This window comes from Pipistrellus kuhlii, unplaced genomic scaffold (genome assembly GCF_014108245.1).
Source record: "Pipistrellus kuhlii isolate mPipKuh1 unplaced genomic scaffold, mPipKuh1.p scaffold_m20_p_2, whole genome shotgun sequence".
Lineage (NCBI taxonomy): Eukaryota > Metazoa > Chordata > Mammalia > Chiroptera > Vespertilionidae > Pipistrellus > Pipistrellus kuhlii.
The window spans coordinates 29,303,997-29,319,966 of record NW_023425515.1 but is presented as its reverse complement, the minus strand read 5'-3'; the positions used below and the strand labels follow the sequence as shown (position 1 = coordinate 29,319,966).

Below are 15,970 nucleotides of genomic sequence, written 5' to 3'. Positions count from 1 at the left end.
ATAACAAAATCTCAGCGGGGAAGTGCCCATTAATTGGATTTATTTGGGATCATGTTTTCACAAGTATAACCAAATTATCTAATTTTCACTCACATTAAAAAGTGATAGTATAAAACAACTAATTACTAGACTTGAAGGAAAAAGCCAGTCTTTTGCACCAAACAGAAGAAAATAAACACCAAAGAACTGCCATGATGTTTGACAGCTTCCTGAAAATCCCTTTCATCATTTTGTCCTGTGAAATATTTCTGTGAAAATCGCCAAATAAAAGAATCCCAGTAATTTCTATGTAGTAGTGTCTTTAAAGCTGGAACACATTTAATCACATTCTTTGTATCCTTTCAAGATATTAATATGTGTTTTAGAAAAGAATGCCAACAGATAAAATAACTGAGAAGGAAGGATTTGTTACAGAGACAACACATGAGTTTTGGCATTTTTTAAAAGAAAGTATTATTTCTTGTTTAATATTACATATGTTTTTTAATTGCTGCTGTTTTCATGTGGTACAGATAAAAAAAATCTAAATTATAGCATCATTATAATCAACATTTAAATTTGACATGAATGAAATACCCCATACATTGCTCAGACTTTTTTTTTTGTTTTTGTTTTTTTTTTTTTTTTTTTTTGCTTTGAGTTGCTAACAGGATATCTCCAATTTAAAATGGGATACATTTAATGCTGTAGCAAATAACTTTCTAATTTCCATGAAGTTAATGATGAACCTCATGATACATTTGTAGCACTCAACCAGATCTTGTTCAGTCAACATATTAAATAGAAATTTAAACTATAAAATGTGTCACTTTTATTTCAACTCTCATACTCTGAAACAACATTAATATGTTGATAATGTTTGTATAAATTCTAGCAGCCTTGACTTGGCAATTTAATCTGAAGCAGGGAAATCTAAATTAATAAGTAATGCCAAATATATTATTTTAATTTTCTGACTTACATTTTTCCCTAAAGAAAAATTATCATCTAAATAAACACATTTTATACATATTGGTTAAAAATTATTAACAATATCCAAAATACTTCTTGCATTTAAAATTATGTTTCAGCTTTAAAAACAGTGCTTAATGTTCTTTTAATCCAGGGACATCATTTTTTCACTCAGAAAACTAGCTGCTGTAACTATAAAACTAAGAGCTAACACTCATTCACAATGACTTTATCACGGCTTGGGAACTGTTATACAACCTAGAACTGCTTTATCTTCCACAAAGTTGTTACTATATTAATTTAGAAAAAAGAATAGGGCTATGCTTTGTTTCCTTAACCATTTCGGTAAATTAATACAAAATAGATGTCAGTTATGGTATATATAGGTAGATCGATTGACAGATAAATTTAGAGCAACAAATAGGTAGATGGATATAAATGTGGCCGTTGTTGAAAGTAGAATGTTTTGTTTTGCCAGGTGAAATATTGCATATGAAAGATCCCATTCGTACCTTATTCTGTTATTATTTCTATTTCTGTTTTTATCTTTTGTTTAATCAATATAGTAAAAGAAAGTTTTCTGATTAAACAATATTGCAAAGGCTAGATAATTGTTTTTATTGGTTTACATTGGCATTTCACAATCTAAAAGTATAACCACCCCAGGCAAAAACTGCATGTGGATCATTCTGGATTTTGAAGAATTTTTGTTTTTTAAGATAAATTTTTATTTCAAGTTAGGGATAAATATTTAAATTTTACTGACAGTTTAACAATTAGAAGGAATTATAAACAAAGAAATTCCCTAAAATACAAGATTTTATCTATTAGTGTCAGCTTACTATCTTGCTCAGCACTTTTAAATCTTCTTAGAAGGATAACTTTCTGTCCATTACATTATGATAGTTCAATCACCCTTAAAAATGAACCTATCTATTTTAATTCCATGAATTGTCACCGATTTATTTCCAAAAGACCTTTTCCTCAATGATCAGATTTGGAACCTAAGATTTTAACTGAAAACAATTGGCACATTTTATTTCCGACAAGAGGTATTTAAAAATACAAAGCTGATTTGTCCACAAATTCCTGGGCTTATAAATTCATAATGTTAAAGTTTCATCAGTTTCATCTGAGATGAGACTTGCCTGGAAATCCATGGTGTGTTTTCTGAAGAAGTTACCTAAATGTCTTCAAAAATTCGATTGGTCTAGAAAAATGACTCTGAGCCAGTCATGTTTCTTTTCATTTTTTTACAAAAGACAAAACAGCAATAAACATTTTAGCTCTTTAATGAGCAAAGATCATGTCTCTTATCATTGGACTAATAGTCATTATCCAGTTTATCTTTATTTCACGCAATGACCAATGACATGGCCAAGATGTACAAAGTTGTTTCCATCAAGTAGTATACAATTTTTTTTTTGTATAATAAGCTTTCATTCTTGAAAAAGAGTAACTGAAAAGAAAGGTTTCTGTTACTGCAGTTAGTTTGTCAGAGAAAGTTCTTTGCGTTATCTTACAAACTATCAAAATTGCTAGTCATCTGAAAAAATGTAAAAAAAAATCACATAACTTTAGTCTAATAGAAATATAGTACAGGTAAGAGAGAAAGTATTTATCAGGATGTGCTCTTTAAGTCCATCTCATTTTTTTTAATATAAATGTACATCTGATTACATATACAAACATTTGGATAGGTCTGTGATATACTGTTACCGGTAAACAACAGTGGATGAAGAGTTTCCTGTGGTCTTAGAATATTCATTAAAAATCACATGTACGTGTAAGACTAAAATCCCCCAGATGTTGTCTCTCTTAGGTTCTGCATCTACGTTGTACTCTACTGAGATTTCCAGAATAAATTCCAGAGACAGGACCTCAGTAAGAAAGATAAGTGGTGTGAGGAGGGACATAACTTTATATTGAATTATTATTAGTAAACATTTTGCCATGCAACATGAGTAAATCAATTAACTGAGAGCTATAACCAGAGTGGTAATTTGGGGCATCCTCATTTCATAAAAGACTATTGCAAGTAACTCTTTGGACACACTTCACCTTACCAAAAGGAACAAAATACAGCGTAACAAAAACCACAGCAATTGATGGATCCTGTAACACATGTCCAATTAGGATTACATCTTTATAAATAATTTAGGTGGGAATGAAAAGAACATTAAGAACACAGGAAATTGTTGTTCTGGGATTCATAGCGAGTATTCACCACTATACCTACAGTTTCTTCAAATACCTTTAAGAACTAATGCCTTCTATTATCAAAACTTCTGTGAATTATTTTACTGTAATTACTTTTGCCCCTTAAAATCTTCTTTCGGTTCTGCCAATTGATGGAGGAAGCTTCTATTAAAGACTCCAATGGGATGAGAAGAATTTTAATTACGGCTTAATCAGCAGCACAGCCACCAAGCATATAGATTATCATGCACATCGTGCTAAAAATATCCAGTTTCCTGTATTCCCCACAACTTTATACTGACAGCACTTATGTGATCATGTACCTGCCAGTCTTTAAACTTCTCTGTTTTACTGGCAAATTTCAGCATGAGCCTCTGCTAAGGCCATTAACAGCATTGGTGTTTTGTGTACTTATCCAAATATGTAAATATGGTCTACACAACAAAACGGTTCCAAATTAAAACTGGTGAAAATCATCTGACATTCCATTGGTGTGTCCCTTGTGCATATTCATGGTTGTTTTTTGTTTTATTTTATTTTTTTATATTTCAGACATAGTTCTTTCCTGTTTGGTGTTCCACATGCCTAATTCCATTTTGTAACATAAATCTTCAAAAAATTAATTCTTGAATGTGAATGAAAAAGTATCATTCAGAACAATTGCTTCAAGCAATTGAAATTCATTTTTAGAGTTGATTTGTGTGTGTATATATATACAATTCATTTTTTTTCCAAAACCCCCAAAGTCCTTGATATGTATATTCACATAATATTCCTCCTTATTTAAATAAGTAAGAGTTTTGTAGGTTGAAAGCCAAGGAATCTTCAGTAATCTTTTACTGCAATCCATCAAAAAAATAGAGTTTGTTTCTGTTATCTGGCTATACCCTGGTTGTTGAATGTGAATGGGGGTGTGGGTGGGGGTGGGGCAGCGTATTGTTCTGTCCTCCGGTAAATGTATTGAATGTGTGTAAGGGCTGAATTCCTGGTATAGTGTTGGGAATCATTGTAATGGTGTTGGGTGTCATTAAGGGAACATCATCAGGTGACCTCCTCATAGCTAATGTGTAATCTGGCGGGCAGGCGGTCCGGAGAACCACCTCATGTGGATGGATGGACTCACATTCATGATCCAGATCAGTGTGCTTCATTTGGAGGGACATGATCTCCTCTTCTTGTGCGTGGGTCAGATCGTTGGTAGTAGTACGCTGAGGGCTGCATCTCCTATGAACATCGTGTCTCCTCTTATCCTTTTTGTAGTACAGGGCTGCAAATGCCAAGATGTTCAGAAACAGCAGTGATGCTCCAACTGCTATGGTAACGCTCAGCTCTGTTGAGTAGTCCCTCTGATCCACTGAAAATGGACTTGGCTGTTGTTTGGGATCATCCTGCTTGGCAGTGGGAAAGGCTGATGTGACAGGTACAGAATTTTTTCTCGTAGGTCGGAAAGTGATGTCCGTTGATGGCACTTTAGTTGTTGTAGAGGTATACTGAGAAATGTCATTGAGATTATGCAGATGAGGTACCAGCTCCAACCAGAGGTTCACCTTATTGGCTCTATAATGTTCTTTAACTCGTGGTTTTAATCCAATATGGAGATAAAGTTGATCTTTCTGGGAATATCTGGTCCATGCTACTTCTTCAAAGCGGTTGGGTTTGGTATGGATGAATTTTGTGTCTTGAGGAACTGGTTGATTTGGGTCACTAAGAAAGAAAAAAGCAATTATGAGAACAAATTTATTTTATTCACTTTCTTAATGGAAATAGTACTAGGTTGACATCAAATTGAAGAGGCAATTCAGCCAGGCTTTAGAGTGTTTTAACAACAATTTGGAAGTATAAATCTCATTGCAGGCAGATTGCTTGATGGATGATAATGCAATTTGAGTAAGCTTCACATTCTTTTACAAATGGGCTACTATCTACTCAAAGATTTAAAAATTTATGTACCTATTCATTGTCTTTTAGGCAAACTAGCAGAGATAGCATGGAGTAGTGGAAAAATAAGATTGGAATTGGCAGGTGAGGATTTGAGTTCTAGTACTGTTACATATTAGACATAATTAATATCTAGAAGAGGCTCTGATAGCCTCATGTCTCTTCTCTGTAAAATGGGATTAATCTTACTTATCATGCCCACCTAACAATGTAGTTGGCAGAACCAAAGTCTTATAGTTTTGCAAACTGGAAAGCACTATAAAAGAATATTAGTCAATATTTAATAATAATGTCTTACTCAAGTAAAATACCAAAAGAAATTTAATTATTGAGGAGTGCAATATATATGTAAGCCTATTTAATAAACTTCTTAAAAGGTAAGAACTAATAAACACTAATTTTTGAAGCACAACAGTAAGAATTTTGAAGAAAAAAAAAGGGGGGGGCAACGTCTTGCTGTTATTAATCTATTAAATCATTTGGGCACAAAATATATATTATTTTTACTACTAAATGCTTAAAGGGATTTTTGTATTACATTATAGAAAACTTTATTCCTTAGGTACATACCCAGTTTTAGCAAAATTTGTCCAGTATGTCATTACAACTGCACTCAGCATCACGTCATTTTTGGAGAAATTGCAAGGAAATAACTCTGTAGGTCCAATCATGGGGATTCCTAGTACATAGGGAACTTCATCTCCATGAGCTGCATCAGCCCACGCAGGAACCTGATCTGTTTGGCAATGATGGTAAAAGGCATAGAAATATGTAGGTGAACCAAAGTTTGAGTGAAGATCTGCTGTAGCAACAGCTGGTGCCACCCACTGATGGTCCGTAAACAAGGCCAATAACGTCTTCCTTCTGGTTTCAGGGTTATGACGGTCAGCCCAGTCAGTATACATGAATTTAATCGTTTCTCTCAACACATCTTTGCCTTCTGGATATCCATATAAATTATCAACAAAATTGGAAACAGCAAAGTCAAAATCACTAGCTGATATACCATCATCACTATCTACTATATTTTCAACAAATTTTAATCCTTCTCCTTGGTTAACTCCTAACATTATATCATAATTGAGAAACTCTCCTTGCTCCATCAATATCTGAGGGTCATCTGGTATGACATCACCATCAATCACAGGTCCAAAGGCTATGTGGTATCGTGCTGGTTGAATATCTTGGTCAACAAGTTCTTTGTAAGGCTTCTTCTGTAGGCATTCCACCAATTCTACTGTATCTGAAACATTGCAGCCAACTTTTGTGGCCAACATTCTAGCATATTTTGCAGGTTGGAAACTAACAGCCCAGCTGGAAAGGGCTGTTCCACTTTGAGCTATTGCTCTTTGAAAAAGTCCTATGGGAAAAACAACAAAGAATTTCAGGTGACCTTTGAATGATGGTGTGATAAAAAAAAAAAAAATAACATTAGATATTTCAGAAGTGTATATAAAAGCCCAGATACAACTCAAGAACAAAAGATAAAGACATTTTTGTTTAAGAGAAGGTGCATAAGGGCATCCCCAGGGTACAATGAATTTGAGAGGAGGATTAAGTCTTCTGCTCTGAGTTACAACCACTTTAGGGTTCAAGAAGTATAAGTTGTATCTGTCTCAAAGAGGCAGTAAGCAAGGAGAGGAGGAGAATGTGTAACTACTAGTGGTAAAAAGGCACACATTTGTCTGTGCTCATCATGTAAACACGTATGTTATTATCAAAGCCAACCAGATGGGACCAAGTCTCTCCCCACTATCTCTTCATCAGACTCTCTGTTGTCTTTTGAGGATATTTCCTCCAATTTGGCTGCACATGTCTTCCTTCAAAATGGCTGTGTGTGCTTGTTTTAATCAGATTTTATTTGAAAAAGGATTGCTCAGAGCTCACATTGGGGCTGGGGATTTGCTAATACCCTGGGGATAGCCCTGAGGCACACAAAACAGAATATCACTTTAGACATACTCTTTCCAGCTTTTCCTGTCAGGCATAGTATGCTGAATATTCATCTTTCAAATATAAAGCTTTCACTAGGTTAAAGAAAAAAACATCAGCAGAGGATTTTGTGGGATGTGATTTAACTTCTTTCAGTTTTGAACGTGCACTGCTATGTTTTATCATAAAAAATGCAAAGTACATGGTCTGTTGCTTTTCACTTAATTGCATTTAAAAATTACAAATCACAGTCCCATATGCAGTTTGATTAGAACTGCATGCCATTCAAATTTGCAAATGCACTTTATCTACTCCTTATGATATTTTCAAATAAAATCCTTGTGTTAAATTTATCTATTTTCTTTTTAAAAAGTACATTTGTTACCATTTTCCAAATGCAGCTTTGTAGAGTGGTTATTTAAACACATGCTCAGTTATTCATATGTGTTAATGAGATAAGAACAGTTTTCTCAAAGGTGCTAAAACAGTGTCTGAATTAGAAACAGAATTTTAGATTTTTCCCCCAAATGCATATATGTATTCAAAATGCAGTCTATAATATGTTCCTAGATAATTCTAAAAACAATACTAATTTAAATTTGTTTTGGTTTCTGACATCTTCTGACATCTAGAGCAAAGTATGCAAGAGTAAATGGTATACATACAGATAATTTCAAAAAATTATATAGGCTATGTGTCAACATTAGCTCACAGAAATATTTTACTAATTAAAAACTTGACAAATAATATAAATCTTGCAATTTCTATAATATATTTTCCCCTTTAAGGGGCTTAATGACATTAACTACACATACCAAAAATTATTTTGCGGAAAATTTCTGTCATTAAATATAATCTGAAAGATGACACCTAGATGGTATTGGGAAAACCATCTTTTTTATCGTTAGTGAGAGTGCTTATTGTGTGTCCACAAGCTATCGTTGATTTCTGGTTGATAGAGGCCTGAGCATTGCTACAGCTCTGGGGAGTTTACAAACTTTAAAGTCTGTCTGCACTGGAGACAGAATTAGCATGATGATTTCCAGACATCTCTCAAGAATCTCCTGGTCAAATCAGGCAGCTTTGTGGAGATAGGCTTAGGAATAGACCAAACACAAGTCCACTTAGGTGGCCAGGTAAGAACAGATTCCCTTGAAGAGGTTTATGGAATGCTGTATTGTTGACTTGTTTGCATAGCCATTTGCCACTGTCTACCACATCATCCATTGATAAACAGCGATGCTAGCCAATGAGCTAACTGATTCATCTCTTTATATGGAATGCTAGTTTTTATACCGGCTGGAACTAGTTTGGGTGCCCATATTTGCTTTACATTTACAAAAAGTTTTAGAAAACCTAGGAGGAAAGAACATCAAATGACCCTAAGAAGTCTAAACAGAAATATTAGCTTACTGTAGTCCCTAGCTAGAACTGTAATATCTGTTCTATTAAAGAAAACAACTCTGTTATTTCATAATAAGCCATTTCATTACCAACCAAATCTCTATACAATTGGCAATGTTCTCATATGTGCCATTTTGTTATCTCGAGTCAGAATTCTACTAATACATATGAGATGTTACAGGAATGATGTCCATAACGAGGTCCATATATTATATGATATAATAATAATATATAATATATGATTCTCCAAATACATATACTCATTTAATTACCTGCTGATTTTTCAAAATTTCACATAAATGTATCTTTGATACCAAAAACAAATATCCTATATTTGGTGCTTATATCATAAAACTCAGTCTTAGAAAATAAGATGTTTTATGAACACTTGACAATGTATATTTTATAGATATAAAATGACATAAAGTACAAAATATAAGATGGCCTATGCTGATGTCTATTTTCCAGCTTTCCATTTCTTATGTGTGTGAAATGGAAAGAAACCATTTGTTTTTGCAAACTTCTCCAATAAAACACTTTCTGTTCTTGAGGATACAAGTTAATGATGTAAGTTGAATGAATGACTAAACTCATGGTGAGATGGGAGTCAATAAAAAACACACAACAACATAAGGAGATTTGGGCAGGCACTTAAAAACTGTGTCAAGGCCAGAAAATGGAGACAAGAAAAAAGTTCCTTGGGTTTACGAAGCCTCAGTGCTCGATGCTGCTTTGCCAAGCTTTTGGAGAGAAAAACACTTTTGGAGTTAAAAATAGGAAAAAATTTTAAACTCAGACCTATTGTTTTAAATCTAAAGCTCTGCTAGTCACCTCAATGCTTTGACAATTTTGGATCATGCATGCAAAATAATCAGACATCTATTCTCCACTCAGACAACAAGTGAAAACCTCATTTCTAAACAAACTAGCTTATTGCTCCTTCTTTCTTGCTAGCAAACGGTTTTAAATGTCTATTGTCTTAAAAGTAGATTATATACAATCCTTAAATAAAAACACACCTTGCCTTTTATTTTGATTACTGAATAAACAGGATGATATAACTACAAACATCCTTGGCATTCCCTAAAAATCACCTTTTGGAGGAAGGAAAAGTAACTGTGATGTGAACCATTCTGAAGTGTGCTTGAAAGGGCTTCCTTACCAAGTTCCTTAGGAGACAGAAAGTTTGACAAAAATCTGAACATGCATAAAAGCTGAAGAAACAAAATTTTAAACAGTTATTGAGTTCTACCTGACACTCAGTTTGAACAGAGAAATATATACAGAGTATCACATACTACTGATGGTGGTGGCATGCAGACACCAAAATTGTCAAAATTTGCAACCTGCATAATACCTTTGGTTGAATTGCTCCAACGGTTACCTTCAGAATAATGGGATAAAGTCAGCAGATTGACACAAGAACCCCCAGCACCAGATCCAAAAACAGTGATTCTTAAGGGGTCACCACCAAAGAATCCAATGTTCTCACTAGTCCATCTTAAAGCCTGTATGAGATCAAGGAGTCCATAGTTTCCTTTTGCAGCCTGATCTCCTGTGCTCAAGAAACCTAGAAAATAAAAAAGACACCTTAGAAACACCCTTTTGATTTGACATAAATCAAATAAGTATTAAATTTAAATATAACTGAAGCCTATGTTCATCAAGGTGAGTACATGCTCTTTGGGAGGAAAATAAATAAATAAATATATATATATATATATATATTTCCCACCAGAATAAAAAAAAATTACTTTAGGAAGAAGAGTAGAGACTAAATTTGAAAATTGATATTTATCTTCCCCAAGTTATCCAGGTAATAGGCAACAAGGGGCAGATAAAGAGAATGGAAACATTCTGAGAGACCTCAGGGAGAGATTCTTGAGGCCAAGTAACTTGGTGGGGATATTTGGGATAGTATCATGGGGCACATGAGAATGTGTTTTCACATAAAACACTGTGTCAGTCCTCAGGTTGTCCTCATGGTCTAACATGGTTGGAATTTAAAGTATCTGTAGCAGAGTGACAGGATGTGAGGGTGGAGAACATGCATATTTTTCTAAAACTTGTTCATAAAATCATACACAACTCTTTGCATATATGTGTATGTACATTTTCATCAATAATGGCCCATGGTTAAAAAATAATCACTGTTAGAAGTAATTTGAGACTACCTTTTGGAATACCTTAAATGCTAAACTGAGGAGATTTGCACAACTAGAAAACAGTGTAGAAAGAAGGAGACGGTATTAAAGAACATACAATATATGCATAACCTATAGACACACACAACAGTGGTGATGGCCAGAGGGAAGGGGGGCAAAGGCTGAGTGGAGATAGGAAAAGGAGGGAAAAATGGGGGTATCTATAATAGTGTCAACAGTAAAAAAAAGTTAAAAAGTTGTACAATAATTGAAGATTTTTTAAAAATTCTGATTCATATTTCTGGAATTTTTAAAGCTCTGCTTATAGTGAATCTGATAATGAGGTGTAGAAGTGTAGGTTGTACAATAAAAAGAATGGTGTAGGGGAGAGATTGTAGGGGTCTGAATAGACAAGGTAAAAAAGGCAACTGAAAAAAGGAAGATAAGCTGAAACCGGTTTGGCTCAGTAGAGAGAGTGTCAGCCTGTGGACTGAAGGGTCCCAGGTTCGAACCTGATCAAGGGCATGTACCTTTGTTGCGGGCTCATCCCTGGTGGGGGGTGTGCAGGAGGCAGCTGATCGATGTTTCTCTCTCATCGATGTTTCTCTCTCATCGATGTTTCTAACTCTCTATCCCTCTCCCTTCCTCTCTATAAAAAAAAAATCAATAAAATATATTTTAAAAAATAAAAGAAAAAGGAAAAAAGGAGATAGGGTCCCATTTGTTTTTTCTTTCAATTGTTTCACTTGCCCAAAATGATATTTAAGAAAAAAATATTGCTACAAGAATGTCCAAGATTTTATTGCCTGTGTTTTCCTCTAAGATTTTTATCATTTCAAGTCTAACATTTAACTAAAAAATTTTGCACAGCAAAGAAAAATATCAACCAAGTGAAAAAAACAACCCAATGAATGGGAGAACATATTTGCCAATGATACATCTCAGCTGTAAAAAAGAAGGAAATCTTTTCCTTTTAGGATAGCGTGGATGGAGCTGGAGTGCATTATGCTAAGTGAAATAAGCCAATCTGAGAAATACAAGTACATTCATATGTAGAATTTAATGAACAAATAAACTAATAAACAAAATAGAAATAGACTTATTGATAGAGTACAGACTGACAGCTATCAGAGGAGAGATGGAGGTGCGGGGAGGCTGGGTGAGAAAGGTGAAGGGATTAAAAACACACACAATATGGTATTTATAGACACAGACAACTGTATGGTTATTACCAGAGGGAAAAGGAGGTAGTGGAGGGAAAGAAGAAGGTAAAAAGAAGATAAATGGTGATAGAAGAAGATTTAATCCAGAGTGGTGGGACACACAATAAAATGTATAGATGATATACTATAGAATTATACATTTGAAACCGATATAATTTTATGAACCAACTAAAGGCCTGGTGCACAAAATTTGTGTACTCGGGGGTCCTTCAGCCTGACCTGTACCCTCTCTCAGTCCAAGAGCCCTCAGGGGATGTCCTAAGCCGGCAGTTGGACATCCTTAGAGCTGCTGCAGAGGTAGGAGAGAGTCCCACTACTGCTGCTTCACTAGCCATGAGCCCAGCTCAGGGCTTCTGGCTGAGCAGTGATTCTCCTGTGGGAGTGCACTGAACACCAGGGGATAGCTCCTGTTTTGAGTGTCTGCCCCCTGGTGGTAAGTGCAAGTTATAGTGACCAGTCATTCTGCTGTTGGTTCAATTTGCATATTAGCCTTTTATTATATAGGATGTCACCACAATAAATTCAATAATAAATAAATAAATAAATAAAAAGTTTTAAAAGAAACAAAAGAAGATAGAGAAAATATGGTGGAAGTAACAGCTGAATGACTTTTAAAAAATATATATTTTTTATTGATTTTGTTACAGAGAGGAAGAGAAAGGGATAGAGTTAGAAACATGGACAAGAGCGAATCATCCATCAGCCGCCTCTTGCACACCCCCTGCTGGGGATGTGCCCGCAACCAAGGTACATGTGCTTGACTGGAATCGAACCTGGGACCTTTCAGTCTGCAAACCGGTTAGGGCTGAATGACTTCCTTACGTAGTAGGTCATAGAATAACATTATTTCATGCTATGTCATGATAACAGTGACATGCCATTATAGGAACTTAAGTCTTATGTCAATTAGCCTGTGGTAAAATTGGTTTAGTTATAGGCAATTTCCCTTGAAGTCACAGAACCTATGGATGACATTAAGTGAGGACTTATCATATATTAAAGTTATAGAGAAAAGAATAAAAAATATAACTTTTATAACACTTTAAGCATATTCATTCATTTTTCTGACAATAGTTTCTATATCATATTTGTTATAACTGTTAAAATAAACATCTACTCTAATATATTTCTGCATTTAGTATAAAGTTGGTAGAAATTATAAAAATATTTCATAAAATATTCAACTTTATAGACTATTTGTATATTATGTATAAAATATTTAGAGATATATTACATGTAAATTGGTTAATTATATTCAATTAATTAATTTCCAAATTCAACAAATTAATATAATTAATTTTTTTTAAATTGAATTTATTCTTTTATTTACTGAGGCATTATAGAAACTCAACATAATGGGTCAATTTAAAGATAAAAATTATTTTATCTAAATTGTAAAAATGTACTTCACAATTACATTTGTAAAAACTAGGTTGTGATAACAATACCTGTTAAATGAGTAAAATCCATCTATAACCACAATTAATCTATGGACAAGAAGTGCTTTAGGATTATTATAGCAAGCAACAGATTTTGATAAATATGAAGAAATGCAGACAATTAGTTCTTCTTTTCTTACAAGAATGAAAATTCTAAGGAAAAACACCCACCATAATCTCTACCCTATTGTGTACATGCAATATACATGTGCATATATGTATGTGTGTGTGTGTGTGTGTGCATAATTCTGAAATATTAAATCATTCTTGAGATGGAGAGTGACTTTTAAAAAATAGGTTCCAAGTAAAGATATAGTAGCTTTCTGGTCATACTCATTACTTTTTATTGAATCTGCATAACAATGTAAGGAAATTTTCATGGGATATTTTTATATAAAAGCATTTTCAAATACTCAATGGTCATATAAATGAGCATATTAAAATGCAATACAAAAACATGACAGGGAACTCTTTTAACTTCATTTGCTATTAACTGAATTTTTGTGTAAAACCTGTTAGCTTAAGGTCCTGAAGGAACTTATGGTACAACTCATAGAACAAACCCTGAAAACAACATTATGAAAAGATTATTGTGCATTAGATAGCAAGCACATTATTTTTTTTTAAGATAGAATAATTATGATTATAAAAGAAAGACCAAGCTCTTTTCCTTTTTTTAGGGTATATATGTGTGTATGGGGCAGGGTGGGGTTGGGGGAGAGCAGCAGAATTTTTCAGAAAAAAAATCAACTATTTAATTTACTTGATTCAAATATAAAACCTTGACAAATATTACTTTAGAAATTAAAACAAACTTTAAAAAATCATAATTACTATTATGCCAAGAGTTATTTTACCAGCTCGTTGTATCCACTACAATTGTAATTCAACTATGTGTTCAACCAGAATTTATTTAATACAATTGTTTTCACTTAAAAATTCATTCTTTTAAAAAGAATCCTCAATTATTGTTCTGCATGGAACTACTAGGTCTACTGACCTAATTAAATTTACTGAGCAGGTTTAGCCTCAATTTGATATTTACTGGATTTAGAAACTAAGATTATTTCCAGGTGTTAGAAAAAAAAAACAACACATTAGGATGGAAAAATCAAGCACATTGAGTAAGGGGAAAATAAATAAAGACATAAATATTGTGATCAAAGTACTGATTTGGATTACTGAGGTCCACAGAACTCAGATAGAAAGACTTGAAGGGGTATGGGGGGAGCTAAGTTATCTGGAAGCAGCCATGCAGTTTATTGATTGATCCAATTTATATTTAAGTCTCTTACACACAAACTTATAGGCAATGTCCTTGAATGTAAAGCAAAAAGAAAGCAGAGTGCTTCTCCGTAGAAAAATGATCTGAATGTATTCAATGAAGAAACGCAGAGTAGGAACAATACAGACTGTTTACATTTGAAGTGACATCTAGAGTGTCAGAAATTTAAGACATCGGTGATTCTATACTGTAGTTGTGCTTTCTTTTTGGTGGGAAGGGGAAATATGAATAACTGTTTTATGGTGTTTAAGTTCTGGAAGTTTTAAATAGAATATGCAGGGTGATCCTAAAAATGTATACACACTTTTTTTCTGATAACTCAATTGATATTCCTTTCTTTTCAGATTTAATCTGTTATAATTAATAATCCTTTCTATTCAGATATAATGTGTTAATATATATATTTTTGGGACACACTAAATACACACACACACACACACACACACACACACGTATATGTATATATTATATAATAAAAGCCTAATATACTAATGTCCAGTCATCCAGTCATCCGTTCAACCAATCAAAGTATAATATGCTAATGATATGCTCAGGCTGCTCAACTGCCCACTATGACTATTAGGAGGCAGAGAGTCCACCTGTAGATCAGTCGCTATGATGTGCACTGACCACCAGGGGGCAGATTCTCAAACCAATAGGTTAGTTTGCTGCAGGGGTCCAGCTGATCCGGACTGAGCCAGATGGGCGGGACACACCCTGGAGCCCTCCCACGGTCCTTCCCCAGTTTGCTAACCTCTAGCATCTCTTTCCCACCCCAATCGTGCACTATTGGGGTCCCTTGGCCTGGCCTGCACCCTCTCGCAATCTGGGACCCCTTGGGAGATGTCAGAGAACTGATTTTGGTCTGATCCCGCAGGCCAGGCTGAGAGACCCCATTGCAGCACAAATTCATGCATCGGGCCTCTAATACATATACCTGTGTGTGTGTGTGTGTGTGTGCGTGTGTATGTGTGTACATCTATCTATACACATATTACACATATATACATACAGATATATCTATATATCTATATATCTATCAATATATATCTATATATCTATATATCTATATATCTATATATATCTATATCTATATATATCTACAACTATATATATATATATATATATATATATATATATATATATATATATATATATCTTCCACACCATGTAGTTCACTCTATACATAAAGAAGTAGGAAAGAAATCTTCTATGTTCATCAATGCCATCATATGAATACAGATAAGTGTAGTCAAATTGATAAATAGTTTAACATAGAGATCATACTAAGCATTAAAGAGCCAGCCTTATAGATATGACATTTTAAATAAATGGTAATGAGGCATCCTTCTGGGAACTTGGGAATATAGATCAGAAAATAACTCATGAAGGATTTTGCAAATTAAACATAAAAGGATTTAAAACTGTGATTAATACTTAAATTCCTCCCAACTG

At 34.0% G+C, this 15,970-nt stretch overlaps 1 protein-coding gene across 5 annotated transcripts in view; it reads right to left on the bottom strand.

Annotated features, from left to right (window-relative positions):
* Nucleotides 1-456: 456 nt before the first annotated feature.
* Nucleotides 457-15,970, bottom strand: part of NLGN1 (neuroligin 1) — an 804,575-nt gene continuing 789,061 nt past the window's right edge. For 3 of the 5 annotated variants that reach the window (XM_036445887.2, XM_045583688.1, XM_045583690.1), the window contains 3 exons: nt 9,782-9,994; nt 5,659-6,448; nt 457-4,854 (listed from right to left, as the gene is read on the bottom strand). In XM_036445887.2, the coding sequence (XP_036301780.1) occupies nt 4,032-4,854; nt 5,659-6,448; nt 9,782-9,994 (1,826 nt within the window). In that variant the 3' untranslated portion in view covers nt 457-4,031. The remainder of the gene's footprint in view (nt 4,855-5,658; nt 6,449-9,781; nt 9,995-15,970) is intronic. The other 2 variants (XM_045583689.1, XM_045583691.1) reach the window with 1 other exon arrangement.